This window comes from Apus apus, chromosome 10 (genome assembly GCF_020740795.1).
Source record: "Apus apus isolate bApuApu2 chromosome 10, bApuApu2.pri.cur, whole genome shotgun sequence".
Classification (NCBI taxonomy): domain Eukaryota; kingdom Metazoa; phylum Chordata; class Aves; order Apodiformes; family Apodidae; genus Apus; species Apus apus.
Window position 1 is genome coordinate 19,139,424 of NC_067291.1, and position 25,955 is coordinate 19,165,378.

General features: G+C 42.1%; 2 protein-coding genes across 5 annotated transcripts in view; one reads left to right on the forward strand and one right to left on the reverse strand.

Moving 5' to 3' along the window:
* The first annotated feature begins 1,471 nt into the window (after nt 1–1,471).
* SLC24A1 (solute carrier family 24 member 1) lies at nt 1,472–16,595 on the forward strand. The gene is made up of 9 exons (XM_051628268.1): nt 1,472–2,513; nt 4,140–4,202; nt 5,180–5,288; nt 11,164–11,250; nt 13,099–13,193; nt 13,820–14,014; nt 14,375–14,464; nt 15,317–15,483; nt 16,228–16,595. The coding sequence occupies exons 1-9, from the start codon at nt 1,590–1,592 to the stop codon at nt 16,475–16,477; spliced, it is 1,980 nt and encodes a 659-aa protein (XP_051484228.1). The 5' UTR covers nt 1,472–1,589; the 3' UTR covers nt 16,478–16,595.
* A 1,103-nt stretch (nt 16,596–17,698) lies between these two features.
* Nucleotides 17,699–25,955, reverse strand: part of DENND4A (DENN domain containing 4A) — a 52,794-nt gene continuing 44,537 nt past the window's right edge. For 3 of the 4 annotated variants that reach the window (XM_051628213.1, XM_051628214.1, XM_051628216.1), the window contains 9 exons: nt 25,626–25,801; nt 25,378–25,524; nt 24,725–24,935; nt 24,218–24,472; nt 23,598–23,715; nt 23,409–23,435; nt 22,755–22,917; nt 21,724–21,788; nt 17,699–21,499 (listed from right to left, as the gene is read on the reverse strand). In XM_051628213.1, coding sequence (XP_051484173.1) covers nt 21,363–21,499; nt 21,724–21,788; nt 22,755–22,917; nt 23,409–23,435; nt 23,598–23,715; nt 24,218–24,472; nt 24,725–24,935; nt 25,378–25,524; nt 25,626–25,801 — 1,299 coding nt within the window. In that variant the 3' untranslated portion in view covers nt 17,699–21,362. The remainder of the gene's footprint in view (nt 21,500–21,723; nt 21,789–22,754; nt 22,918–23,408; nt 23,436–23,597; nt 23,716–24,217; nt 24,473–24,724; nt 24,936–25,377; nt 25,525–25,625; nt 25,802–25,955) is intronic. The other variant, XM_051628215.1, reaches the window with a different exon arrangement.

Consider the following 25,955-nt stretch of genomic DNA (forward strand, 5'->3'; position numbering starts at 1 on the left):
GAACACAGAGGCCCATGGTCAGGTATCACGAAGGGCTGGAGAGCTCTTACAATTGATTCGAGCTTCAGGTACGTTTCTGCTTGCAAAAGGTCTTTTAAGCAGCTCATTTTGGAGAGAAGAAAGAAAAGCAGTGCTTAAATAGGGCTGTGTACATATGTCTCTTCTCTCTGTGTCATTCTTTGTAATCTATTAGTATTAGGAAGGGTTATTTTCTAATTATGTTCAAATTTTTATATCTATTGCTATGTGCAATTCTGCCACATGCATGTTCATGTTCTTTTTACATAAGAAAAACAAAGCTTATATCATCTATTTATCTAGGTACTCCCATGAGCCTCTATTACTGTTGCCTTAGTGATCCTCCCAACTATTTAAAAGAAGATAATAATGCCTGTCTTGCAAGAAATTTAGGCTGATTACCTCACTGGGTGTTATGCAAGAGGGTAAGTGTGTGCTGACTTGCATGAAGAGCTTATCTGAGAATGGCTTACAAAACTATGATTCACATCCAGCTCAAGCATAACGTAACTTTCCCACTCTGAGGAAAGAAAAAATAAACCCTTGAAGAGTGATACTCTATGGTAAACATTCAACCAGTGCTTAAGGGTAAATTCTGTCCAGCCCCAAATCCCTGTCTCCATTCTGTCACAGCTGCAGGCTCTGTCCCTCTGGCCTTTACAATTTCTCTCCCCTTCTAAACGCTGTTCAAATACTTATGCAAGATGTGCTAATTACTCCCTAATAAAAGGTATGATTAGAGTTCCACTTTGCCAGTTCTGATTTCTACAGAAAGGCTGGCAAAGAGGTAGCCAGAGAAACCAAGGGATATTCAGCACCCTCAGTTTGACTGGACCCAAGTCTTCCTCCCGCACATCTCACGCTGCAAGACGAAAGCTCCTCACTGCCTGCTTTGTGTTCTGTGGGAGTGCAAGGCTGGAGAGCCATGGAGCAGCATAGTTGGGAATTACCAAGCAGTTTTCATCCTCCTGTTGAGGTTACTTAGGTGAATAACTGCTCTGTTTGGAGAGAGGTTCTAACAGCAGGACCTTGTCTTCAGGGCATCATCTTCTCTAGCAACTGGAGTGGGTTCCTTGGCAGCAGCTGTGTCCTGCCTCCTGCAGAACACTGACCCAGCTGTTAATGGTACAGAGTAACAACTGGACTCCACAAAACACACAAACCTTAATAGCTCCTGGATATGGGCATTAGGAGGAATCAGAATCCAGCTCAGACTGAGCTGTCTCAGCCAACTGTCCTCTCTGATAAACCAAACCTGTGATTATTAATCAGCAGAGCCTGCAGTCATTAAAAAAATAAAAGCCTGAATCTAGATCTGACTTTACTCATTTAAGTCCATTTCTTTTCATTGCAAAGCAGAGGAGCAGTCAGTGGAGCCATGTTGCCCACTCAGGGGGAGGTTTTAGTGCTTTATTTTTCACACTAGATTTTCTTTTGCAGGTTTCCAGTGTTTTGCTCCTGATGCTTAAGGTCAGCCAGGAACTCCAATGGTGGATATAAGTGCACATTGCTGATCCAGGGAAGGCTGAAGTGGCTTCTGGACACAGCTTGGACTTTGGAACCTTTAGGAAATGCATTTACCACGGAGAAGGCGGCTACAACGGAACCGAATCTTTTTCTTGCTTGCCATGGTCTTGGTCCTCTCTCTCTATCAGCTCCAGCTCAGCCCCTCTGCCCTTCCAGCACCACACACAGCCCCCCAACCCACAGACCACATCAAAGTGACCTCCAGGGACCTCTCCAGCAACAAGACTGCCAAAACGGGCAATATCACAGCAGCAACCAAAATCAAGCACTGTATATACGTGGATCCTGAGCCAACTGTGCCCATCACTACATCAGTGGATACAACACCACAGAGAGAACATGACAGTGAAGCCTACCCAGATGGAAAGCCACCACATGAGTCCAAAGGAGAATATCCCAGGGACCTATTCAGTGTGGAAGAACGCAGGCAAGGGTGGGTTGTACTTCACATCTTTGGCATGATGTATGTATTTGTGGCCTTGGCCATAGTGTGCGATGAGTATTTTGTCCCTGCTTTGGGAGTGATCACAGAGAAGCTGGAGATCTCTGAAGATGTGGCTGGAGCCACCTTCATGGCAGCAGGTGGATCAGCACCAGAACTCTTCACCTCCCTCATAGGTGTCTTCATCTCACACAGCAATGTGGGCATCGGTACCATTGTGGGCTCGGCAGTGTTTAATATCCTCTTTGTCATTGGCACCTGTGCCCTCTTCTCAAGGGAGATACTCCACCTGACATGGTGGCCCTTATTTAGAGACATCTCATTCTACATTGTAGACTTACTGATGCTCATCCTGTTTTTCCTAGACAGTGTCATCGATTGGTGGGAAAGCCTCCTTTTACTGACTGCTTATGCCACCTATGTGTTCACTATGAAACACAACGTGTCCCTAGAGCAATGGGTGAAGCAGGAGCTGAACAAGAAGCTAAATGCTGTGCAGGCAGCATCAGCAGAGAATATACAGAAGGTTGGTGTCCTCATTGTTCAGAGGGAAAGTTGGAAGTAATTCCTCGTAGGGTAAAACACATAGAAAAACTGCATCTCCTTCCCAAAGTGCACGTTCAAACAAAACTTCAGAATACAGGTACTGGTCAATAATTATGGTTATAAAATGAAGGGAGTGCAATCGAGGTAGTAGAGATTCTAAGAAATTAGAGAACACCACTGAAAGGGAGTTATAGCCTTGCAATTACTGAAGATACCAGTTGTGGTCACTTATCTATTATCACTTACTTATTATCACTTATCTCCTATGAAGACAGGCTGAGAGATTTGCGATTGTTCAGCTGGAGAATAGAAGGCTCTGGGGAGACCTCATGGTGGCCTTCCAGTACCTGAAGGGGCTACAGGAAAGCTGGGGAGGGGCTTTTTGCAAGAGCTTGTAGTGAGAGGACAAGGGGGCATGGATTAAAACTTGAAGAGAGTAGATTTAAATTAGACATTAGGAAGAAATTCTTCACTATGAGGATGGTAAGACACTGGAACAGGTTGCTCAGGGAAGTTGTGGACACTTCCCTATCTCTGGAAGCGTTCAAAGGCAGGTTGGATGGGGGTCTGAGCAACCTGGTCCAGTGGGAGGTGTTCCTGACAACACAGGGGAGTTGAATCTAGATGATCTTTAAGGTCCCTTCTAACCCAAACCATTCCATGAGTCTATGATCTACTTTCAAAGACGTGTGGGATTTTGCTCAATTGATTGTTGTAAAGGAGCTTAAAAATACTTACAGGAACACACTGTTAGTCAGAGACCATTAGATTTCAAATTGTTCTCTGGCACTGGCAGGCTCTGTGAGTCAGATGTGTGTCTCTGGCTCTCAAGCATGCTTTGCCCCTTCTGTTCTCAGCACTCCCTTCACATCATTTAAGGAAAAAAAAGAAGATGGATGAGGACAGTTGAAGTGGTGCAGAATCAAGAAAGTGCTTTTCTTTCCTCCTCCTGCTCTGCCTTTCAGCCAGAGCTTGAGGCTATGGGACCTGAAAGCTCATGTGTTACATTCCAGTGGGATATGTGTGCAAGGTACTGTAGCTAGAGCCATACTTCACTGTGGGCCTCACCAGTCCTCACAAATTAAATCCAGCCCTTCAGGCTGAAGGAAATAAAACCCCTGCACTTCAAGTTGACAGAGAACTCTTGCTAGTGTATAGCAGAGCTGCTGGCCCCAACCTTAGAAAAAATAAATTACCTATGTGGAAAGTAATGCTAAACACTGGGAAAAAAAAAAAAATCAACAATCAACTTCTTTGCACCTTCACTCAGGTTCTGCTGGAAAATAAGTAAGGATACAGATGTTTGGGATGAAGTTTGGGGCTGCCTATACTTTCAGGAATCAGATGGTAGAAGCCATTTGAGTCCATCTCTGAGTACCTGAATCCTCACTGAGGAGCTGTAGGTAGAATCCTGTTTCTCTTGGAGACCACATGCTTTTAAGAAGAGCACAGGTCTTTAGCTCCTTCAGTGGCATCCATGGCCAGTCATTTGTATTAGCTGTCCCACTGTCTCACAGAGAGTAGCCTGAAGAGCTATCTGTATATGCAGAAAAAGCAGGAGAAGCTGTAGTGGAGTTCAATTGTTTTTGTTCTTGCTTGCATGCAGAAAAGCAGTGGGGCAGTTGCAGATGATGGAACAAAGAAGCCAGCAGATGAGAGGAAGCTGCAGGTAGGTCTAAGCAGGGAACTGAAGTCATTGTATTTTGAACCCCTCCCCATGTCAGGTCGTGAATAAAAGCGTCAACTTCTGTGTCAAGAAACCTGGACCAAATCTTACTTTGTGCAAAGAACAAGCCATACTTGGCACAATATCCACAGCTTGCTTAAGAGGACACCTGGCTGAGCTGTGTCCTCAAAGGAATTTTTGTAAAATCTAAGATTTGACTAGCAGAGGCTATTCATTCTATGCTTTAAAGAGGCATGGAGAAATTAAGAGTATGACTTTTCTTACCTGGTTCCATGGCCAATTTTCATCCTGAGCTCCCAAGCAGAGGCTGATAGGGTCTGTCCACCCCCACAGGGAGCCCTGAAGAACTCATTCCTCTGCTCCTGGTTAAACTGTCTTCCCCATGGTCCACCAGCCATTGCACTGAGAGGCCTGTCTATGTAGTGGCTGCAAATGCACATAACATAACAGGTGTTACCCGTATGGATCCTACCTGTCCTTCTATGCACTTAACCTACCTGTACTAATTAACATTCAGTCAAAACCTCATTAGGACTTTGGTGTTGACTATATGAACAGAGCACCAGAACTTTCAAGTCAGGACACTTGGCATGACTGTACATTGCCTTTTAGCAGGATATAAATCTACACAGTAATGAACAAGTTTATGACTAAAAGCACTGCATGCTATGTTATTATAACTTACAACAACATTGTCTTGCTGCTGAGCCCATGTGAGCCCATTGCACTTACCTGGGGACAGGCTGGCCTGCTGTCTCAAGAGCCTGTCTCTTGCTGTGAGCAGTGGGTACTGGCAGCCATCCTGTAACTGGAAAGCAGAAGCTGGTTAAAATGCTGCTACTTGGGTTGGGGAGATCACCCTCCATATAAATGCACCCCCCCAAGGTGGAGGGGAACCAAGAGTGGAGATGTCTTGAGGAGGAAACTGCTATTGACTGCTGCATTGTACCTCTCCATAGCCAGGGTCAGCCTTACAGCGAGGCAGCAGCTCAGCCTCCCTTCACAACACCCAGATGCGCAGCACCATCTTCCAACTCATGATCCACACCCTGGACCCCCTGGCAGAAGGTGAGTCAATGCTCCACAGCTGAGGGATGTGTGTTTGCAGCCCTGAGCACAGAGCAGCTTCACTGGGAACATAGCGTTGGTGCAGTGGGGTGTTTGGGATCAGCACCTTTTCCTTGAAATGCAGCCGCGAGTGTTGGGTGGAGGAAGCCCTGCAGCAGTGGGATGGACCCTCCTGCTCCTGTGGCTGGCAAGGACAAGCACTTCATGCTTTGGCCCTGCCAGGTCTTCTTTGCCTGTGCCAAACTGGCTGCTGCTGCAGTGGCAGCTGTGCTGCTGCTGGAGGAAGGAGCAGGGCATGTGGAGCAGCTGGTGTTGCTGGTGAGCAACAGGAGTTACAGGCTTCCTCCATCTCACTGCATGTCACATCTTCCTTCCTCTTCTTAGCTCTGCCTTGGAACAGCAGCATTCAGTGCTGCCTGTTTTCAAAAAAGAGCTGCTCAGCCTGATAGCCTCATTTATAACAGGAAAATGAACACAGGGAGAGCTCCTTACCTGTGCACACAGCCCCTCACACAAGGCATGACCCTGAAGAGGAGAAAGAAGTTAAACCTCAAAGAATTATCATTTTGATAGTGATTAAAATCCCAGCTGAGATCTAAAATAGACAGCAGGTTCCAATTATGATGGTTAAGCCAATTTGTATTTGATTTAGACCAACACTGAGCACCCCCTGCAAGCAACACTGCCATGGTAAACTACCCATAGCACTCCCCAGGCAGTAGGGCAGCTCCCCAGGGTCAAGGGCTGATCAGCTCTGGACTAAGACATCCTCTTTTGAACTGCCCAGGGTGCAGAGACACCACATCTCCAGACAGACCCAGGGTTTTTGTACACAAACTTTTAATGTGCTGCTTTGTATCAGCTTTAATCCAAACAGTGTGAAGGTTCATTTTCCAAGAAATGGTGACACATGTTGAAAAAAAAGGTTGGTTTTTTTCTTTCTTTCCTAACTCAGCACATGACCCACCCCTCCACTGCCCTTACTTGTTCTAAAGATATTACCTGTTGTCCATTCAAAGGGAGATTGAAGCTAAGCTGATCAACACCTCTTGTGTCTATCACAGAGGTTACAAGAAGGACTTTCCAGATCAGAATCCCAGCTGCACAAACTGATTGAGGGAACACAGGAGGTTTGATAACAACTGCATGATAAGTGTCCACTTGGATAGATTACTAACAGCAGCCTAACAAGGGCCAGACTCATCAGTTTGCTCTACTGCCCTTGCCTCCTGTACCCCCTGAAATGTGGTATCAACCACAAAATAATAAACCCCCAAACCTACAATAAACCATGACATTGCCTTTGACATGAGAAGGTACCAGACCTGAGGGAGTGCTGCCCCTCAGAGACCCTCCAGTGCCTTCTCATCCTTCCTGCACCTCTAAATATCTTTGTGCAGCATTTGGCCACCCTAGGCCCTCACACACATCTGGTCCAGGCTGATGTCCTCAGCTTGGGGGACCTCATTAGAAGTTGTGGGGGCCTCAGGTTGCCAGCTCCAGCGCTGCCCCAGCCAGCTCAGCCCAGAACACACTGCTGGCGGGTTCCAAAGCTGTTGCATGCCACTGGCCTTGCTGAAGAGGCTGTTATTACCTCAACCCGGTCTGAACAACTTCCCCTTTCATTCCAGCTAGGCAGTCTGTCACTGTCTCTGTACCCAGCAGCCACTAGATGGGAGTGTGACCATTTGGACTTAAGCAAGTCTAATGTTCACAATAGGGACGATAGGAGCTACAGTCTCTCCGAAAGGTTATTTCTTAGACTCTGCTATAATAATGTTACTGAGCTAAAGGCAAAACCTCTGCCCCAGGTCCATGTCTGTTCCACTCAACACTGCCAGAACAGAGACAGCTCCTTAGAAAAGGTAACAATAAACATAGTTACTGAGATTACAACAGCCCAGCACTCAAAATCAGGGAGCCAGTGTCCCAGCTGCTGTGTCTTGTAGGAGACACTCCTTACCCTGATGAGCTCATACCTACAGAAAGGGATTCTGGAGAAAAGGAAAAAATTATGAACAGACTGAGAAACCTAAGTACCTTAAGGATCCAAAAAAGATAAAAGTGTCTTCACCAGGATGACTCTGAAAAAGGATTTGAACCTGGAAGGCATTTCAGGACTGCATGCTCAGCCCTTTGATACCCTCAGGACAGCTGGGTGCCTGCTTCCCACCCATCACCAGCCAAGTCCTGCTCTTTGCAGGGTATGCAGCACTGTCTCTAATGGGGTTGCAACAGAGAAGATGATCCCAAAGCAATTTATCTTTCCTCAAGGGTTCTTGTTCCCTCTTGCCAATGCCTGTAGCATCAGCACTTAGAGGCTCTGGCAAAGAACAAGCTACAAAAGAAAAACGTTGCCAACTATTGCTGAGCAGTTCCCAGCTTAACCTACTGAAATTAGGATCTCTGCAGGGGTTTCTTCCTTGTGCTGTAGTTGCATTTTATTTGGATAGCACAGAAGTGGTGTCTGGGCAGCAAGAGTTCAAAATGTGAAAAACCAGCCAGTGCTGGGCATCCAAATTCAATCTGCAGAAAAAGAGGTCTTAGAAATAAAAGTACAAGTCTGAAATATGAACTTTCTTTCTCTGTTCCTAATGCAGCACTCCTTGTGTGAAACAAAATTTCTCATTTGAACAGTGGATTAAGTTTAGCATTTTAATTTTTTTTTCTTTTTGTATTAGGATGAGCTCATTATTAAAGTCCTTTTCTCTGTCTAAAGGAGATGAGGTGTTCTACTTCAGAAGTTGTAACATTTACATTGCATCCTGAATTATATTTTGATAGAAGCTTTTCTTTTCAAAGTGTCTTTTTTAAACAAAGTTGGTCTTTTCCTTACTTCCTGTGAAAGTGTGCAGAGGCAGAGCATGAGATCTTTTCAAGATCTTTCAGCTAGACACCAGAGGGAACTGCTGGGGAATTAAAGGGAAAGAGGATTTTGGAAAGACAGGCTCTCATTTCTGAGTCTCCAGTCTCATCGCTGGATTATTCTCTAAACTCTAGTCATACAGGGAAGACAGAAACCTGCTTTTACTTTTGAATGAAGAAAAAGGCTCCAACAGCCAGGTTGCCAGAGCTGTCTTCTCTCAATATGCCCCAGTTAACAAGTTAATGAATGTGGAAATGAGAGCAAGCTAGAGCAGCAAGCAGTGTTGCAGACCAGAGCTGAGATAGAATGAAGGGAGCTACAGTTTCTCCTTGCTTCATTAGCATTCAATCACTTGTTTTAAGAGAACGATGATACAAAGGGACAAAAGGAATCATGAGGGCTGTTTGTTTGTTTCCTTCCACTTTTAAACAGCAGAATTGCTAAAGTGTAGAATCATAGACTGTGTGGGGTTGGAAGGGACCTTTAAAGGTCCATCTAGTCCAGCCCCCCCTGCAGTGCAGGGGCCTTTTTAACCAGATCAGGTTGCTCAGAGCCTCGTCCAGCCTGACCTTGAATGTTTCCAGGGATGGGACCTCCACCACCTCCCTGGGAAACCTGTTCCAGTGCTTCACCACCCTCATTGTAAAATAACTTCTTCTTAATGTCCAATCTAAACCTACCCTGCTCTAGTTTAAGACCATTGCCCCTCACCCTATCACTACATACCCTTGTAAACAGTCCCTCCCCAGCTTTCCTGTAGGCCCCTGCATGGGGTGCCTCCTCATGAATCCTCCAGATTAATGCCAAATTTTAGAGAAAATATCCTTCCTGCTGTCCATGTAGGTTAGTCCTATTAAATATGACAGCCAAAGAATTAGTTACACAGAAGAGCCAAACTCAAAGTAGAAGCTCAGCTGCCACCTTTCCATCCTACTTGGATGCTGTCAATGCATAGGACAGGAATCTTCCTGAAGATCACCTCTGGGCCCCTGGGCACAGGCATAGCCCCTGTGGCTCTGACCAGGGGACAGAGTTACCAGCAGGGGATGGCCCAGGGACTACAGTCCCCAGGGAGATGACAGCCCAGTGCAGCACAGCCCACAGGGCCAGCACACTGTCCTGCTCAGCTAATCCCCAGCATTAGGAAGGGCTGAGCTGACAGATATCCTCCCTCCCCACTGCTGACCTGCAGATCTGGCCAGCTTAGAGCCAGCCCTCCCTCCAATCTCAGTCCATCCTGCATGAAATGCATGTCAGAGGAATTAACACCTTTTGAAAGGAAGCTCATCTGATGAGAACTGGATAGTGCCCTGGACCTAATCTGTTTATCCTGCCAGAGATGCTCAAGGCTTTGCTGGGGCTGGTGCTCACAGCCTGCAGCCCAGGTGAGGGCAGGAAGCCAGGAGCTCAAATTTATATAATCTCAGGCTGAGCCTGACCACCCTGACCCTGCTGACAGAAGCTTTTGCAACAGCTTCTGGGAAGAGCTGAACAGAAAGATGCATTGCCCAGTGGTTAGAGGAGACTTGGAGCAAGAGGTCACCTCTCCATTGCCTTGCACTGATCAGTGTGCTTGTGCTTAGCATCAGCAGAGAGGGAATGAGGCAAAGTGCTTCACATCCCTGCTGGTAGGCTTTGATATTGACAAGGAGCATGGGAGTCAGGCTCCTGAGTCCCACCCAGCCTTTCAAAGGAGAAGAGCTCATTGTTTCATCTCTCTTCAGCCATTCCAGCCTGCAGTGGAAATCCCAGGTGGAGAAATATGTTCCTGTCAGACAGTAACAGGAGTCACACCAGAAGTTCCCAGAAGCCTTAATGTCTGAGTCAGTCCCAGTTATTGGACATTTCCCAGAGCTGACTTGTTTTCATGAGGTTCAGCTCAGAACAGTAGATCTGCCTGCAAGGCTCAGGGCCCCACACCTGCTATTTCTATTAATTCCATATCACAATGATGATTAAAGTGACAGGGCCCTGCCCTTGAGGCAAATGACAACAGCACGTTCTGCTTGCTCAGTCAACAGTACAGTAGATTAAATCAGCATGATAAAACTTTCAGAGGAAATTAATTTACAGCCTTGCACACAAGCCAAGCATAGCATGGCCAGTTTCTTATGGCTACTGTCCATGAGTAAGCCCTGTGACCCTCAGCTGGGTAGGCAGATCAACTTAGAATATAGATTAGAGCAAAATGGGGCTTTTCTTTGGACCAATGACTTGCTCACTTTCAATGAGAGTAGAAGTTATTTGAGCACACCACCTAACTATGGAGACATGCACAGTTTCACAGTTCACTGTAAACCAAAAATAAAGCAGTTCAGCTGAGGAAAGCATAGTTTACAGTGGAAGAAGTCTTCAGCAGTTCCAGAAATACCCTACTGGACACTGTGCTGGTGAGGATGATCGCTTGGGTAGCCTGGGAATTTAGATCAACTCCAGCAGAGGAGACACAAGCGTTTCCTCAGAGAAATCAATCATTTTCCAGATAAGTGGAAGATAAAAGGTTGTTATTTTTCCTTACCATCAGTAAGCAGCACAGTGAAGCCTCCTCAACAGCCACATGGCAGAAGGAAGGTGTCATTTTTAGCTTGCACATAATCTAGCCTGAAAAAAAAAAATCAACAGTCATTTGGGAACAACACACTATTGCATTAAAACCCCTCTGTCCTTTCTGCATTTGCATTCTATGAAGTACAGGTAAACCCTGTAATACTGGACTGGAAAGGATTTATCTTCCCCCTAGATTCTCTTTTAAATAAGACAGTGTTAGCTACGTGCCAAATTGATGGCGTAATTGCCATAGTACTAAGTGTTTAAATATAACATCTATGATCAACTAGCAGCAGCCAAAAAAATGAAGCCGCAGCTAGAAAGACAACTCACAAGTCAGTGTTGACTGCAATCCACGCAAGAAGAAAGGGGCAAGAGAGTGTGCATGTGGAGGGGGAGGCAGATAAAGGGGGGCTTTGCACAGATGACAGCTGCTGACAAATGCATCTTTCTCATCCACAGCAAAATTTAAAGACAGGGTTGACATGCTGAGCAACATAGCCAAGGCCCGAGTAGAGGCTGCAAGTGGACAAGGATCAAAACCAGAAGGTGAGTGCAAGAAGAGTCAGTGCTGTTTGCCTTGTCTTGCACTGCAGTGCCTCACCTTCCCAGCACTCAACACTCCAGGGCTGGCAAAGGAACACTAGGGTCTAACACAGATTCTCTGTTATTGCTGGTCACAGATGGCTGCTATAATAATGCAGCAGAAATCAATCAATGCACACTAACAGTGGGCAATAAAATCCATCCCCAGAGGAGGCCAGGAGTAGTTAGTGAGATAGCATCCCAACAAAGTGCCACAAGGATGTAGTGTAAATTGCCAGCAGAAGGACAAAGAGAGGAAATCAGGCCATTAGACAGCAGTTGGGTGGTACTTATCTTTGGGAGACCCTGCAAATGAGATGTTTGTTAAAACAAAGTACCTTCATTTTAGGCAGGAAATCTGGCACATTTACGGAAGAGCATAAAAGATCCCTCCAGAGAGAAAAGCTGCACTGGCTTTGGCACTATTGATTCTAAGGGTCTGTGCATGCTCCCTTTCTTCTAATAGGTTTTGGGTTTTCTCTCTCACTCCTGATCCAGAGGCTTTCTGAGCTGATTCTCAGGCAGCAGCTGGCCTGTACTCCAACATGGGCCTGTGCTGCCAGTAAGGCTGGAGATTTTGGAAAGCAAATAAACTTCTGCATGGAAGGTCCCACCTCCACAAGCACCCACTGCAGTACAGCACTCATCTGAGCACCTCCCAGCACTGGGCCTCACCTGTGTGAATGAGACCAAACTGGAGAAAAGCACTGTTTAGCAAACAAGTAAATTCTCAGTGTGAGTTATCAGCTCCACCTTGACTTCATGGAGTGATGAGTTTTCACCCCATGGCGTGTTCCACAAACTTTGTTGGAGCATAGATAAGGCCTGCACATTCTAAAAGCATTGTGCCTGTGTCCCACTTTGGGCTGAAGGTCTCCCATGGGAAGCCTCTTAAGGCCTGGTTTCAGAAATCCCAAACAGCTCTCACTGAAAAGATGGATTCCTGAAAATCTGCCCTCTAGGTTTGTTCCCCAGTGCAAGAGTTGCAACCAGTTCAGAGTAAGACACCCTATAATGCCCCATCCCAGTAAAATTAACGGGATAACGTGATCCTACTCATCTGGCAGGCCTGATTATATGGAGGGATGCCTTAACCTAAAGTGCAGCAGTCTGAAAAGGGCGCTTGCTGTGGCTGAGCAGAGATCCAGGCACTCCCTCTCACCTCTGCTCTGCATTATTCATATTTCTACCCTTCTCTGCACAGATGTTTCTGTGTTCCTCTTGGCTACACAGGCTAGTTAACACAGGAACAGCACGGAGGACAGGGCTGTTTTCTCCTTCTATGCACCAGCACATTTCTATTTGCATTTGAATACTTACCAAAGATTAGGGATTAAAGCCTGGCAGCACCTGACAGGTCTCAGAGGCCTCAAAGATTTTTATTTCCCTGGGAATGCCATGCTCTACTAGAACAAAAAAAAGGGGACGGGAAAGCAAAGCTTTACATCCTTTGTGGCTTCTGTAAGATCATCAGAATCTGGACTGAAACCAAGAAACACTCATCAGTTGTAGATGCGATAATTAGTGTTTCCCCAGCGTTACGCTTGTGGCTCTCACATCAGTTTCAGATAGAAGGTCATGGGAGCATCAAGGTATCATTCTATGCCAGGTGGGCCAGATTCTGCCCAGCTCTTACTGGTCACAATCCACAGAAGACAGAGGACAAACAGAAAGCCTGTGCCATCAGGCTGCATTCTACATGAAAAGCCACACATTCTTGTACAAAGCTCAAAACTCTGCTTCTCAAGGGGAAGGTGACCACCTGATGCTAAGATGTCTGAAACAAATATTCCTTCTGATCCCTTTCAGCAGAAGAGGAAAAGAAGACATCCAGCAGCCTTCAGGTAACTCCTGCCAGTGACTCTGAGCCCAGCAAACAGAAGGCAGATGCACCACAAGATGGAGAGGTACTTAAATAAGCATCATAGGCAACAAGTGCTCAGTCCAGACCAAACTACACATGCCCTTTTCTTCTTCCCTGTTTAGAGCCTTGGGGGTTGGACCCAACCACTTTTCCATAACTGGCAACTATAAATATATTAAGGTATTAGCTGAAATGTTCTGGCATACAAACACAAATGAGGTCCAAAATATGACACCAACCAATTCTGTCTAGTATATATTGAAAGGAGGAATTAGGGGAATAAAACAAATGTGTAGAGATGAACATAGGACAGATACTCAAATCTTCCCTTGTGCTGGAGTAGCCCTCTGACCTCAAGAGTCATTTGAGGAGAAAATACTATACACTGTCAGCTGGTGTCGTATCTTGACACAGATGAAACATTTACTGTCTCTTTGAAAACCTTTCCTGAAACCCCATCTAAACATTGGTTCTAGTTAGCAGATACAAATCAATAAGCTGAGATAAGGTGCACCTGGATTCTGTCCTACAACAGCAAGATGAGGGCAGGGGCTGCCCTCAGCCACAGTATAAAGGTGACCTCTGCCAAGGCAAGGCTGTGGTGGATAGATGCTGTGCAGCTCTCCCTTCCTGTGAAAACAAATTGGTTTTTTTATCCCTGATCTCCAGGCCTCTTCAGGCAGTGACAGCTCAGGAGACAGCAGCTCTGAGGAAGACAGTGATGATGACAGCACAGATGACGATGAAAACGATGAACCATTATCTCTTGAATGGCCAGAAACTAGGAAAAAACAAGCAATTTACCTTTTCCTCTTTCCCATTGTCTTCCCTCTCTGGAGCACTATACCTGATGTCAGAAACCCAGTAAGAATCTATCTTCCTTCTGCTACTGGATTCATTAACTGAACTATAGATTTCCTCTTGTTTCTATTCTTCCATGTCTAGAGTCTCTGCATACTTGAAGTGCTGATAATGCCACAGGGAGTGGGACAGGAGCCCCAGCTGCAGCATAGCATGGTTCCAGAGACTTAATTTAATAAATCACGAAAGACTTGCAACTTCTGGTCATCTAATCAAGCTGACAATATCAAATACAATTAGAGAGACTAGGGTCTATCTTAAAACAATATATTGCCATGCAGTGTTTCAGGTGAAGAATTTCCTTTGTGGATTGTTAACTTTCCTGAAATTTCTCCATGTTTTTCTTTTCAAACTTGATTTTAGGATTCAAAAAAATTCTTTGTCATCACGTTTTTTGGAGCCATCATCTGGATTGCTGTGTTCTCTTACCTCATGGTGTGGTGGGCTCACCAGGTGAGGGGTTTATTTTCTCTCTGTGAATAAGACCATTTCAGAACAAGTAGATGGAGAGACGGAACAGTGTCACTTCAACATCTTATCTGATGAATTACAGCTGCAGTCATCCATCAAAACTGTAGAAACCTTGTTTGTTAGAACCCAAAAGGGAGTTTTCTATTTCATTATTTTTTATTTGAAGAGAGTCATTCTTTTCTGAGAGCTTCCAAGGGAATTTGTTCATAAGGGAAAGTGCTGTCAAGGTTTATCTTAATACTGCCTTTTCATTGATGAATGCTTCTGTGCAGAACATAATTATCCCTTACCTAATTATAATTCTAGGAAAATACAGGTTCTCATTCTGGAAGCTGCTAAACAATTTCAACTCCCATTGCCTTAATGATTACCGGGTATTCTGGGAAGTAACACTTTGCATCTTGCAGAATCAGACACACAATTTGTATTTAGTGATATATTGTGCAGAGTATAGTTGATCAAGCTGTAAATCCAGAGACTGTCATTTCCCAAACCTCTTGGATCACACACAGCTGATGTTAAATTTGGAGAGGGGATGGTAGAACACATCCAGAAGAGGTGACCTTGGGACAGAAGAATGAGTTGTGCTGTAACTGGCTTGGTCTTGGCAACACTGTGATCAGATGCCCAAGGCTACAGCACAAACCTGAGACCAAAACACACTTTGAAAATGTAACTTTTTATCCTATAAAGCAGAAAAAAATGCTACCATGTTTAAGAGAATTAAAATATTTTAACTCAATTATGGCATAAAACCTAGAAGGCTTGCAAAGAGCAATGGAATTCCATGTTTCAGAGCTAACAGACCTACCTGACTTGCTTTGCATGTATTAGGTTGGTGAAACAATTGGGATATCAGAGGAAATTATGGGGTTAACCATCCTGGCAGCAGGAACCTCCATCCCTGACCTCATCACCAGTGTCATTGTTGCACGGAAAGGCTTAGGGGACATGGCTGTGTCCAGCTCTGTGGGCAGCAACATCTTCGATATCACTGTTGGGTGAGTATTAGCTCAATGCTAAGAGATGCTTTTCTGCTGAAATACAAAGCAAGCTGGTTTTGTTCCAAACAGGGTCTTAACCAGTTTTGTTTTAGTTGTAATTAAGTGAATGTCAGCTGAGCAACAAGTGACATTTTTTTAAAAAACAACTCTAACCTAGTCAGGAAAGACAGATTTTTATAACTTAGTGCACCAGAGTGAACACTGAGCTGCATAGTTAAAATAAGGGTAAGTAGCTCAAAAGAGAAGCACCAGCACCTTCACCTCATTCTGAATCAACAGAAAAACACTAATTTAAAAAAAAAAAGCAAAATAAAAAATGGCAAATTAAAAAAAACTGGCAAAAATGCAGTGAATCTTTGACTAACAGCGAAGATTTACAGACAGGATTCTTAGCCAGTCACTCTGACATTCACATCCTGTGCAATCAAGGCTCAGATCTGTGCCTGTATCTCTCATCAATAAAGCATGAGGACTTAATTCTTTCTGAGAGCAGGCAGAGCCACTTAATTCACAGGTACTACTTTAAAACCCCTTTTAGATTCTTGGATTGCATTATGATGGTGCAAGTATTATCCAACTACAGCTTTTGACACAACACATCAATTTTAGATTTATGCTGAGCTATACTGAGTGCAATCATGCTTTTTTTCCCTGCAACAGTTTGGAAAAATTGCTTAGTTATAATGCAGAAAATGAACTGCTTTAAAACATTTATTTCCATTTCTTTTCCTTTACTTGCAGTTTGCCAGTTCCTTGGTTCCTTTATTCTGTCATCAATGGCCTCACCCCAGTTGCAGTCAGTAGCAATGGTTTGTTTTGTGCAATTGTTCTCCTTTTTCTCATGCTCCTATTTGTGATTATCTCCATCGCTGCATGTAAATGGAAAATGAACAAACTACTGGGGCTCACTATGTTTGGTCTTTACTTTGTGTTTCTGATCATCAGTGTGATGTTAGAAGACAAGATAATATCCTGCCCAGTATCTGTATGACATCTGGACACTGCCATCTGCATGTACACATACATCAAAATCAAAAGGGGTTTAAGGTAGCAATTGTTCTACTGAAAAAAGCAACCAGAATTATAACAAACTTACTGAGAATAAAATATCTTTAACATACTAAAAAAATAAATTAATTAATCAATCTCAAGTTGTCAGTCTCTACTGTGTTCTTTGGGATCAGAAGAGACCAGATAATGAAGTGACTAATATCAAATATCACACATTCAGGCATTCACGGAAAGGCTGATACGATACAGATGCATCAAGTTTTAGTATGGCCGATGCCCTCAAGTTAATGGAGCTGATTGATTTTCAGAATGTTTACTCATTACAGTAATAGTTTCAGGAACACACTCTAAATACTTAGTAAACTGCTCCAACCCACTGAAATCAATGCACTTCACCTCAGTGGGAACAGCATTACTGCTTACCCTCACAGAGCTACTCTGTTTAAAACAGTTGTGTGACACACGTCCTGCATCTCAGAAGTGAACTCCCTCAGAACAAGTACAGCAGCTCCCAGCTGGCTGGTCACAGCTCTACTCTGCGGAGGTACTTTGCATCCTTCCATGAATGCCATTCTGGCACTCCACACATACCTCCAAGCAAGTGTACACAGAACTCATGATGCACTTCAGAGGAAAAGCTTTTTGCTGGTCCTGTTATGACTGTGGGAAATTTCATAGTAAGGTTTTCAGGGAAAAAGCAAAACAGCCAGAGTTATTTCTGCATGCAGAACAGGATTAGAATAGCACAGTAATCCTGAAAACCACCCATATGGCTCCTTTTAAAACTGTATCTGAAGTACAATCTCTAACATTTACCAGAAGTGCCACAACGCATGTGTGATGTCAAATGGATTTACATCTTATTGTAACCAGACTAAAGAGATCTGGGGCTAGAAAACCATATTGCCACTAATAAAAGCTAAAACCAGGAATCAGAAATACAGTAAGAACTTGAACTACTTGGGTTTTGTTTTCATCCTGACACTAAAGAGATTTACAGATTCCTGTACCCAGCACCAATTCTTGTTGTTAGCACTGTCTTCTACATAACCACTTAAAAAAAGAGCCACTGACATAAACTATCAACAAACCTGAAAGGTTTATTGTTAACACCACTTCATGTGAGCAAACAATGTAGTTAGGAGTTGCAGACTTTTCTGTCATTCTAATCCACCTAATAAAGTGCTAATGAAAATAAACAGAAAGATTTAAGCTTTTTATTGACTCACTGTAAAATTTCTTTTTTTGGATGAGACAAAAAAACGTAACATTGTGAACACTGACTTGCATATTTTAAAGGAACTACAAACCAAAGCAAACATCCAACATACGGGTTTTTGGTAAATAAAATTTAAACATTACATATTTACAAATCTACAACCATTTAAAAAGTGCTGCTTGCAGACTAACAAAGTACCATTTTTAAATCCCAGTGAGATAGTCTCCAGAAATACCCCTCTCTGTCATTATTGTTTGCATCTCCCATTTGTCATACAAAGAATTTACAAGCAGGGATTTTTCTCTTTCTTGGGGTACCAAACATTTAATTTGCCAGTGGAGGTCTAATTCATGAGGCTGTAACTGTACCAACAACAAACCTTTTCAAAATGGGAACCAGTTCGCAGTGTCAGAGGAACAGCACAAGTTCTATTCACATTTCAGTATTTCATCTCCAATAATTATTCCAGTAGAACCATAAGTAAAGCAAAATATATATTGCACTGCAAATGTAAAACCTCTGCTTAAGGTTTTTGACATAAGCACTATTTAGTACACAAAAGGAGAAAATTCAGTTCATACAAAATTTTAAATTGAAAATATGTCTCAAATATTTTATTTATCCATCTTCGCAGTACTGGAAAATATACTCAAATTGCTTTTCTAATAAAGGACAGAGATTTCAAAACTGTTTCAATGCTGAATTCTATGATGCTTAAAAATCATCCACCTCAGGATCTACATTTTCAACATTATTATGACCTGAACGAGGAAAATTTCCCACTTAAGAGTATATCACTATTCCAACTATATTTTATTGTAGTATTTCTACAGTGGACTGACTTGCAACAGACTTTATAAAACAATTTGTTACATTTAATTATTTCAATTGAATGACTATGTGATGGAGTAATTTAAAAGCACACCCAAACAAACATCAGTAATGCTTCAGAAGTGCCACTCTGGGGATGCAAGGAGACAGTGAGACTGTTAGTCTGAAGGATGTAGAAACAATCCCTTTCCTGGTACAGCATGTACTCTCCTGATAATACTGGCAGGATTGTTGATATCTGAATGAAGTGGCAAACTTGTTGGCTTTATAAGCCTGAAGACAGTTGGAAATCCTTACAACTAAGCTGGGACCAGAATGGAGAAAGTGGGCCATGCAGTACAAGTGTTGCACTGATCCCTGTCCTAGTACACACAGTTTGCACTGTCAGGTCCTGGTAAGTGAGAGGTGGTCAGAGATTGGGCTCAGTCGCTTTCACCAGACTCAAAGAGGAATTGTGAAGCTTCTTGCTTCATAGCTCAGCACCTCTGACACACCATGGCAGCTCTGGAAAGAGCACTTGCCCTCCTTCATGGCTTGAAGGTCCTATAAAAGAGTGGCTGCTCCAAATGGTACATGACGTGTGAAACAGAACTGTGGAGAGCTGGGAACACCACCTGATGCAGAGCACAGACGTGTGAGTGTATGGACATAGCAGCTGCTGGGAGCAGCTCTGCTTGGTAAATAGTGTCTGCTGGGGAGAGCAGAACAGGGGGGCTTACAGTGAAGGTGTTAAAAAATAACCTGCTGTTGTTCACCATAGTTAAGAAGAATGAAGGGGGTATGAGTCCACCCTATATGGATACACTACTTACCATCTACCTGGGCAAAAAAGTAGCTCTATTTCATGCATGAGGAATACTTTACAAGCATGGCAGTACAAAAGAAAGCATCACATACTGTTAAAATAAATTAAATGTGAAAAATGTTGGTAACTGTAGCATAGCTAGTTCCACCTCAGGGTGAGGGAATACTTCCAAAAAGGTCAGCTACATAATTAGCAGCAAATTAGAGAAGAGGTATTACCCAATGAAAGCTCTATCCAACAAGACTGCATTTTGCAACTAGCATCAGCATTTGCCTGCAGCTTTACAAATTTTACATCTTTTCTCCTTAGGGCAACATCTTCTTACTACTTTACAGAGGTCTGGGAGGAGGTTACAGAGAGCTTCATAGCAGCATTGCTTCCCATTTAAGCCTCTAAGAGGCTCACTCTAATTCATTTAATAAAGTAAATGTGAGCTTCAAAGTTTATCGCCTTTCTGCCTAACTAAATATTGCTGTATTATTACACTTGCAAACTGAATAGATTTTTTAAAATACCTGCTGGTAGGCAGGCAGGAATATAAAATCTAATGTAACAGATGAATATTTAGAAGTATTGTAACAGCAACAGCTAAAAGAATCAGAATTGGAAAAGCATTAACATTACTTAAAATAAAGCTATTTGTTAAAGCACGACTTCATTTGTTTAGGGTGTTTTATACAAACTCAATGTCTGTTTTCCCACCTCCATACAAGACTTCTGCTATTTTCTCTGCAGCCTCCCTTCTGGAGAGGAGTTGCTATGTGACAGAGCACAAAGCTTTTTTTTTTTTTTAAATCTCTAGAACAAGAAAACATGAGTCAAAAGCCATGGCTCCACCACAAGGACTGACATCACATATTTCTTCACAGAAAGAAAAACAAAGAAGTTGTTTTGCCTGTGAAATACAGACCAGACATTCCAAGGACGTTTAACTATGCACAATATGCCCCAATAAGTTACATTCTCTATATATTCCCTGCAGCAAGTTTGCTGTATCTACTTCAGTTAAAAGCTTTGGATTAGCATTATGGAGGTGCCATATTTAGTGTGTTTCAAACACATCCACCAAGACTCTGAACACCATGTGTTTATGAGGAGCTTCTTGCAGGCTGTCACTTGCCTTGGATTATGTCTGCAATGAGGTCACATTAACAAATGCTGGAAGCTGAGATGCCCCAATTCCATGACATAATCTGTAGGACTCTTCAGTCTGCTTTCTCTTTACTAGGGAGCAGGGAGTGAAGGGAACAGAAAAGAAAGAGGAGATTTCTACAGAAGTGTTTTACAGACATCAGTGTGTTCATTAGTAGAGTTTTACAGAAGTTTACTATACCTTCCTTCTGATTGCTGTGGTAACACGTAGAGAAATCCTGTAACTAGAGTACTGTCTAGGTGAAGCTTAACATTTTCTCTTCTGCTCCAAAACAAATCACTCTTCAAAAAGTAACTGGTCAAGTTACTATAAATAGCAGTTTACTGCAAAAAAAATAAGCACTGTATTGCTTATGCAGCAAGTCCATTTAAAATTCACTCCAGTAATTTAAAAAAATTAAAAAAATAGCAACTTACTATAAACAATTTAAAATATGTATAATACAACTTTGTAAGCTCTTCATAACATCATGAATATTCCATGTAAACAATATATTTTGAAGAATTTACTTTGCTCACATCAGTTTCAGTGCATTGTTTCTGTACAACTGTTACTCATTTTTTTTTAAGAAGGGGACTGTAATATATTGCCCCAAGTTAAAGAACTGATTTTGTTTAGAATCTTCATTCCACACACTGATTTGCAGAAAGGACATGGGACAGGGAACTAATATTTGGCCCATTTTTCACTCTGTCCATTTCCACAACTGTAAAGAGGTCTGATCTTTCCAAGGCCTTTTGCCACTGGACATTCGTACATATGTTCTTGAACACTGAAGACTGAGATGTTCCTTGTGACTGAAGTGGTTATTTTACACTGGTATACATCACAGACAAGACCTCTTCATCCAAGTATATTTAAAGATATGGTTCTCCAAAAATCTTTCTGCATTCCATCACTCCAGTACTTGGTGGTCTATCACAATTATGAGTGTTCTTCACCTGATTAGCGGTCAGACGATCGTAGGCCATTTTGTACTCTCGGTCAAAAGCATCTGCAGAAACAGAAACCAACCTCTACATACTGTGCTCAAAACCACAACCCGAATACCATGACAGCTAGAATGCTTATCAGCAGAATGTAACTGTATAGTCCTTGTTATTCAGCACTTGCCACTGAACGGCCCATACCTAGAGTATTTTTTTCCTTTGGAAGCATGAAAAACTGGTTTGCTTATATTCATCATCTGTGCTTATCTGAATAATTTATAAAACTTACCTATATCAATGTTATCTCTTCCTAGGGCAACAAGTGAAAGAAATAGTATTTCTCTGTAAAGGCTCCTGAAATTGTAAAAAAACAAAACACAACAAAAGATCAATTTATATACTGCAATAATATATCACAACACAATTTATATTAAAACTAGATGGAAGCATTTAAAGGTAACTTGTTTTTAAAGGGGCATTTTGAATATAATTCACAATTGCCCCTTCCCTGGAGGTGTTCAAGGCCAGGCCAGACAGGGCTTTGTGCTACCTGGTCTAGTGAAAGGTGTTCCTGACCTTGCAGGGGGGTTGGAACTAGATAATCATCTAGGTCCCTTCCAACCCAAGCCATTCTATGATTGCCACCTCCAAAATGTTGACCTCTGCAGGATGCCCTGGACTCCCCACATACAGGCATCATTCGTGGCAGGTCCTTAAGGCATCCCCTGACGTGCTGGAAGTTGCACCCAGTGCTTGCAGGGTGCAGCATGCACTTCAACCATTCAGCCAAATTCCACCAAACTTGACAAACAGGTCAGGATCTTGCTTTCCTGAATTTCTACATCATCTTCAAAAAACAGGCAGACAAGCAAATAAAAATCCTGTCTGTGCTCCAACTGCTGAAAAGACTATTCTATCCTATTATCAATTAAAATCAATAACTCCACATTCTGTGATTTAGGACACTTTTTTTCCATTAGCAGAGGAATTAGTGAAAATTATTTCCTATGAATTTAATTTTTCTTGCCCGGAGTTATTAACTTTAATACTCCAGATATGGTTTCACATTGAGCGGAGAAGAAAAAGAGAATAATAGTTTCTCAAATTTTTTTCTAAAAGAAGTTTGAGAAAATGATCACAAAAAAGAAGAATATTTACCAGACTGAGTGATAAATTTGAGAACACTGCTGAAAAAACACTGCTTTTTAATTAAAAAAAAAAAACCAACACAAAAACAACACAGTATGAAAATATAATTAATATTACAAAAGCCTTATTGTTGTCTGACTTTGCTCCACTCAGGAATGTTCATATTCTTACCTCTGCCTTTTGATGTGTGGCCATTTGTTCAGCCTCTCCAATATCTGACTCATTGGTCCATACACATCATTCATCTTAATGCTTTTCACCATACTTCTCAAGAGCTCCTGATTAAAAGAGTCATCATCTTTTTGCAATAAGTGGACCATTGGATACTTCTGGGCTGAAAAACATTAGAAATGCTGTAAGAACATACACTTTTTTGTCTGACAAGTAGGAAGTTATTTTTAAAAGGTGAGAGGCTACACAAGCTGCAAAAACATTGACAGATATGTACTGAACAAAGAACAATAAACATCAAGGCAAAGTAATACCAAAGTAAGAAACAAAAAGCACACAGGAGAAAACTCAACAGCTGTAATGGGTCATGAGCTGTTTTCAGGCATATGGTCCAAAACTGGCAACAAAATTCTTGGTAAGCAAATTCTAAAAATAAGAAAACAAGCTAAATGGGTGGACTATCAATGTAAGTTCAGTGTATCACTGAAATATATTCCCTCTTATTCCTCCCTTCCCAATGAAGAAAAAAAGCCACTGGAGATACTGGTAAATGATTTGAAATGGGTATGCTGAAAAACTCAACTTGTTCAAGCACCCTCCCTCCCAAAACAAATCACACAAACTTAGAATAGCAACACCAAACTGAACACTCACTCTCAAACAAAAGAGTGCGATTTTGACCTGCAAGACAAAAAGTAGCATGATCAAAACTCAGTATCTTGTGTAAACTATCCACAAAGACATCCATCTTTTTTTTCAAAGCACATTCTCCAGTTGCTCAACGTGAAAATTGCTCTTAAAAAACAAACACACACCAAAAAACCCGCAAGAAACAAAGCTTACTCTGAGCATTCCACAAGATATAGAGAGGCTGCCTTGGATCCTGATGCAATTTCATATTGTCCCACAGCATCTGAATAAGCACATATTTACTGTCCTCTGACATACAGTTCCGTGGAATCTGAACAAGAGAATGCATACATAAAAATACCTTATTACAAAGTCATGACAGAGTACTTTGTACTTAGGAGATATACTCACACCTCACCATAAAAACCTTATTAAAACTGCTGTAAAACCAGAGAAAGCTAAATCTGAATGGGATGCCTCACTAAGCAAGTTACTATTTTGCTTATCTTTCTACAGTCCTAAAATCCTAACTTCCTCCTCCTTCTACTACTTAACAAGTTATCAAATTGCAATATAACCAACTAGAAACTTATCTTCTTCATAACTGAGGAGCACAAATCACGGTGTAACTAAGAGCTGAACACCCACACAAGCTGAGCCCATGTTCTGGAGTTATGTATATTTTCCTTCAGTTCACACATTCTTTACCAATTCAGTCCCAGGCCCAGCATATTGTGAGACACATTTCTAAGAGTTACTGAATTATCTAATAATTTCTTAAATGGGAAAGCAAGTATTTCTCATACATCAATATTTTCTATCCAATTCCATACCTTTGAGTTTTTATTACAGTGCTCAGAAGAAAGTATTAATCCTGGTAAGTTGCTGGGCAAGTCCAAGCGCCTGAAGTACCACACCAAGTTCCAGAACACAATAGGATGATGATCTACAAAGTCTGCCACTGTTATTGCATGATCCCCTTCATTTTCAAGTAAGCTCTCAAGCTCTTTCCATACCACTAGAGGACTGAGATAAGGAACCGTTATAGGATCAGGACTAGGCAAGTGCCATTCTAGGCCCAAGGAATCCTGTGGTAAAAAAGAAAAGATGCCATCAGTTGGAATGGAACTGGCTTTACAAAGTCCTAAGAATGCATTTTTTTCCCCTATGAGACACACCAACATCTAAAAGCTACAACTAATATTAGTTTAAATAATAAAACCTAGTATTTTTTGTAATTTGGGATATCTAATTCTCTTCTTCTAATTAATGCTGTTTCACAGTTCTCTAATATATCACACACTTAAAAAAATAACATTCAAGGTAGAGAAACTACCCACTGTTGGTCCTTGCAAAGTAGCAGGCAGGCTACCAGTAGGAATGATATGGCTCATCTTCTGGTTTTCCTTCTCATCTTCTTCCAATGGACCAAAAGTACTGATACTCCTTGCTACAGGGTGACTTGTACAATCTGACCCAGAGGTGTTTTGTCTTCTTCCTGAGGGAATCTGGATGCTTCTGGCACAGATATTGTCATGCTGCTTAGATTTGCTAAAGGGGAAAAAAAAAAGTTAAGAATCTCAGCTTTTTGTTTTACTTTGAATGCTTAAACATGAACAGAGACAGAAAAACTGGAAATTGGAGCTAAGACCTCAAATTCTACCTCGTCAGCCACCACAATCATTCATGCTACACTGCAAGTTTTATTCCTCCTTGCACTGATAATCAAGACAAGTATCCTAAAAGAGTGCATAACAATTTCAGAGTTACAGATGCCTACATGGATTTTTATATTAGAGATGAAATGATAAACCCCATGCTGGAAAAGCATGATGTGGCCAACCCAGAAATAAAGGAGAGGGTGTGAGGAGATCCCCTCTCAAATCCATTTCTCCTCTTCAGACAGTATCTTATTAAATTCATTTCTGTTGATAGCAAACGTGCACATCCACAGGGAACCTGAGTGATTTCTGTGCAGAAAATGCAGGTTTACCTATTTGAATTTATGTCCTCTTGCACAGACACCAGTGATGTAGCAAGGCCAACAGGAGCTGCAGTGTTACAGGGCTTCCCACTCTGATTTGCAAAAAGTGATGGGACCTGCATGTTTTCTGTAGAAGGGCTGGACTTCAGAAAATAACTGCAGTGAAAGAAAAAGCTTAGTATTATCTAAAAACCAAAAAAACCCACTTCAGAATTACGAGTACTCAAAATCGAGGGAAATTCCAATAATGTTATTACCGTCCAGGTCGCCGCAGATCTCTGATTTCTATACTTAAAAAAGGTAGAAATAAGTTGCCACAGAAGGGACACGTGGTGTTGAGATTTGAATCATCTGCTGTCCAACCTGCCATGATTTCCTCGTCGTGAACCAAACAGTCACAAGTTCGACACCGTGAACAGCTTGAAATGAGGACCTGAAGACAGCAGAAAACACAACTCCCTTATTACACATTCTCAAAACTACTGCTTTTTTACCAAGCAAATAAAAATATAGGAAAAAAAAATGAGAACTAGAGTCTGAAAGATTTCTTAATCTTTGTTCTATAAATCCGTTTAAAGTATATTTAT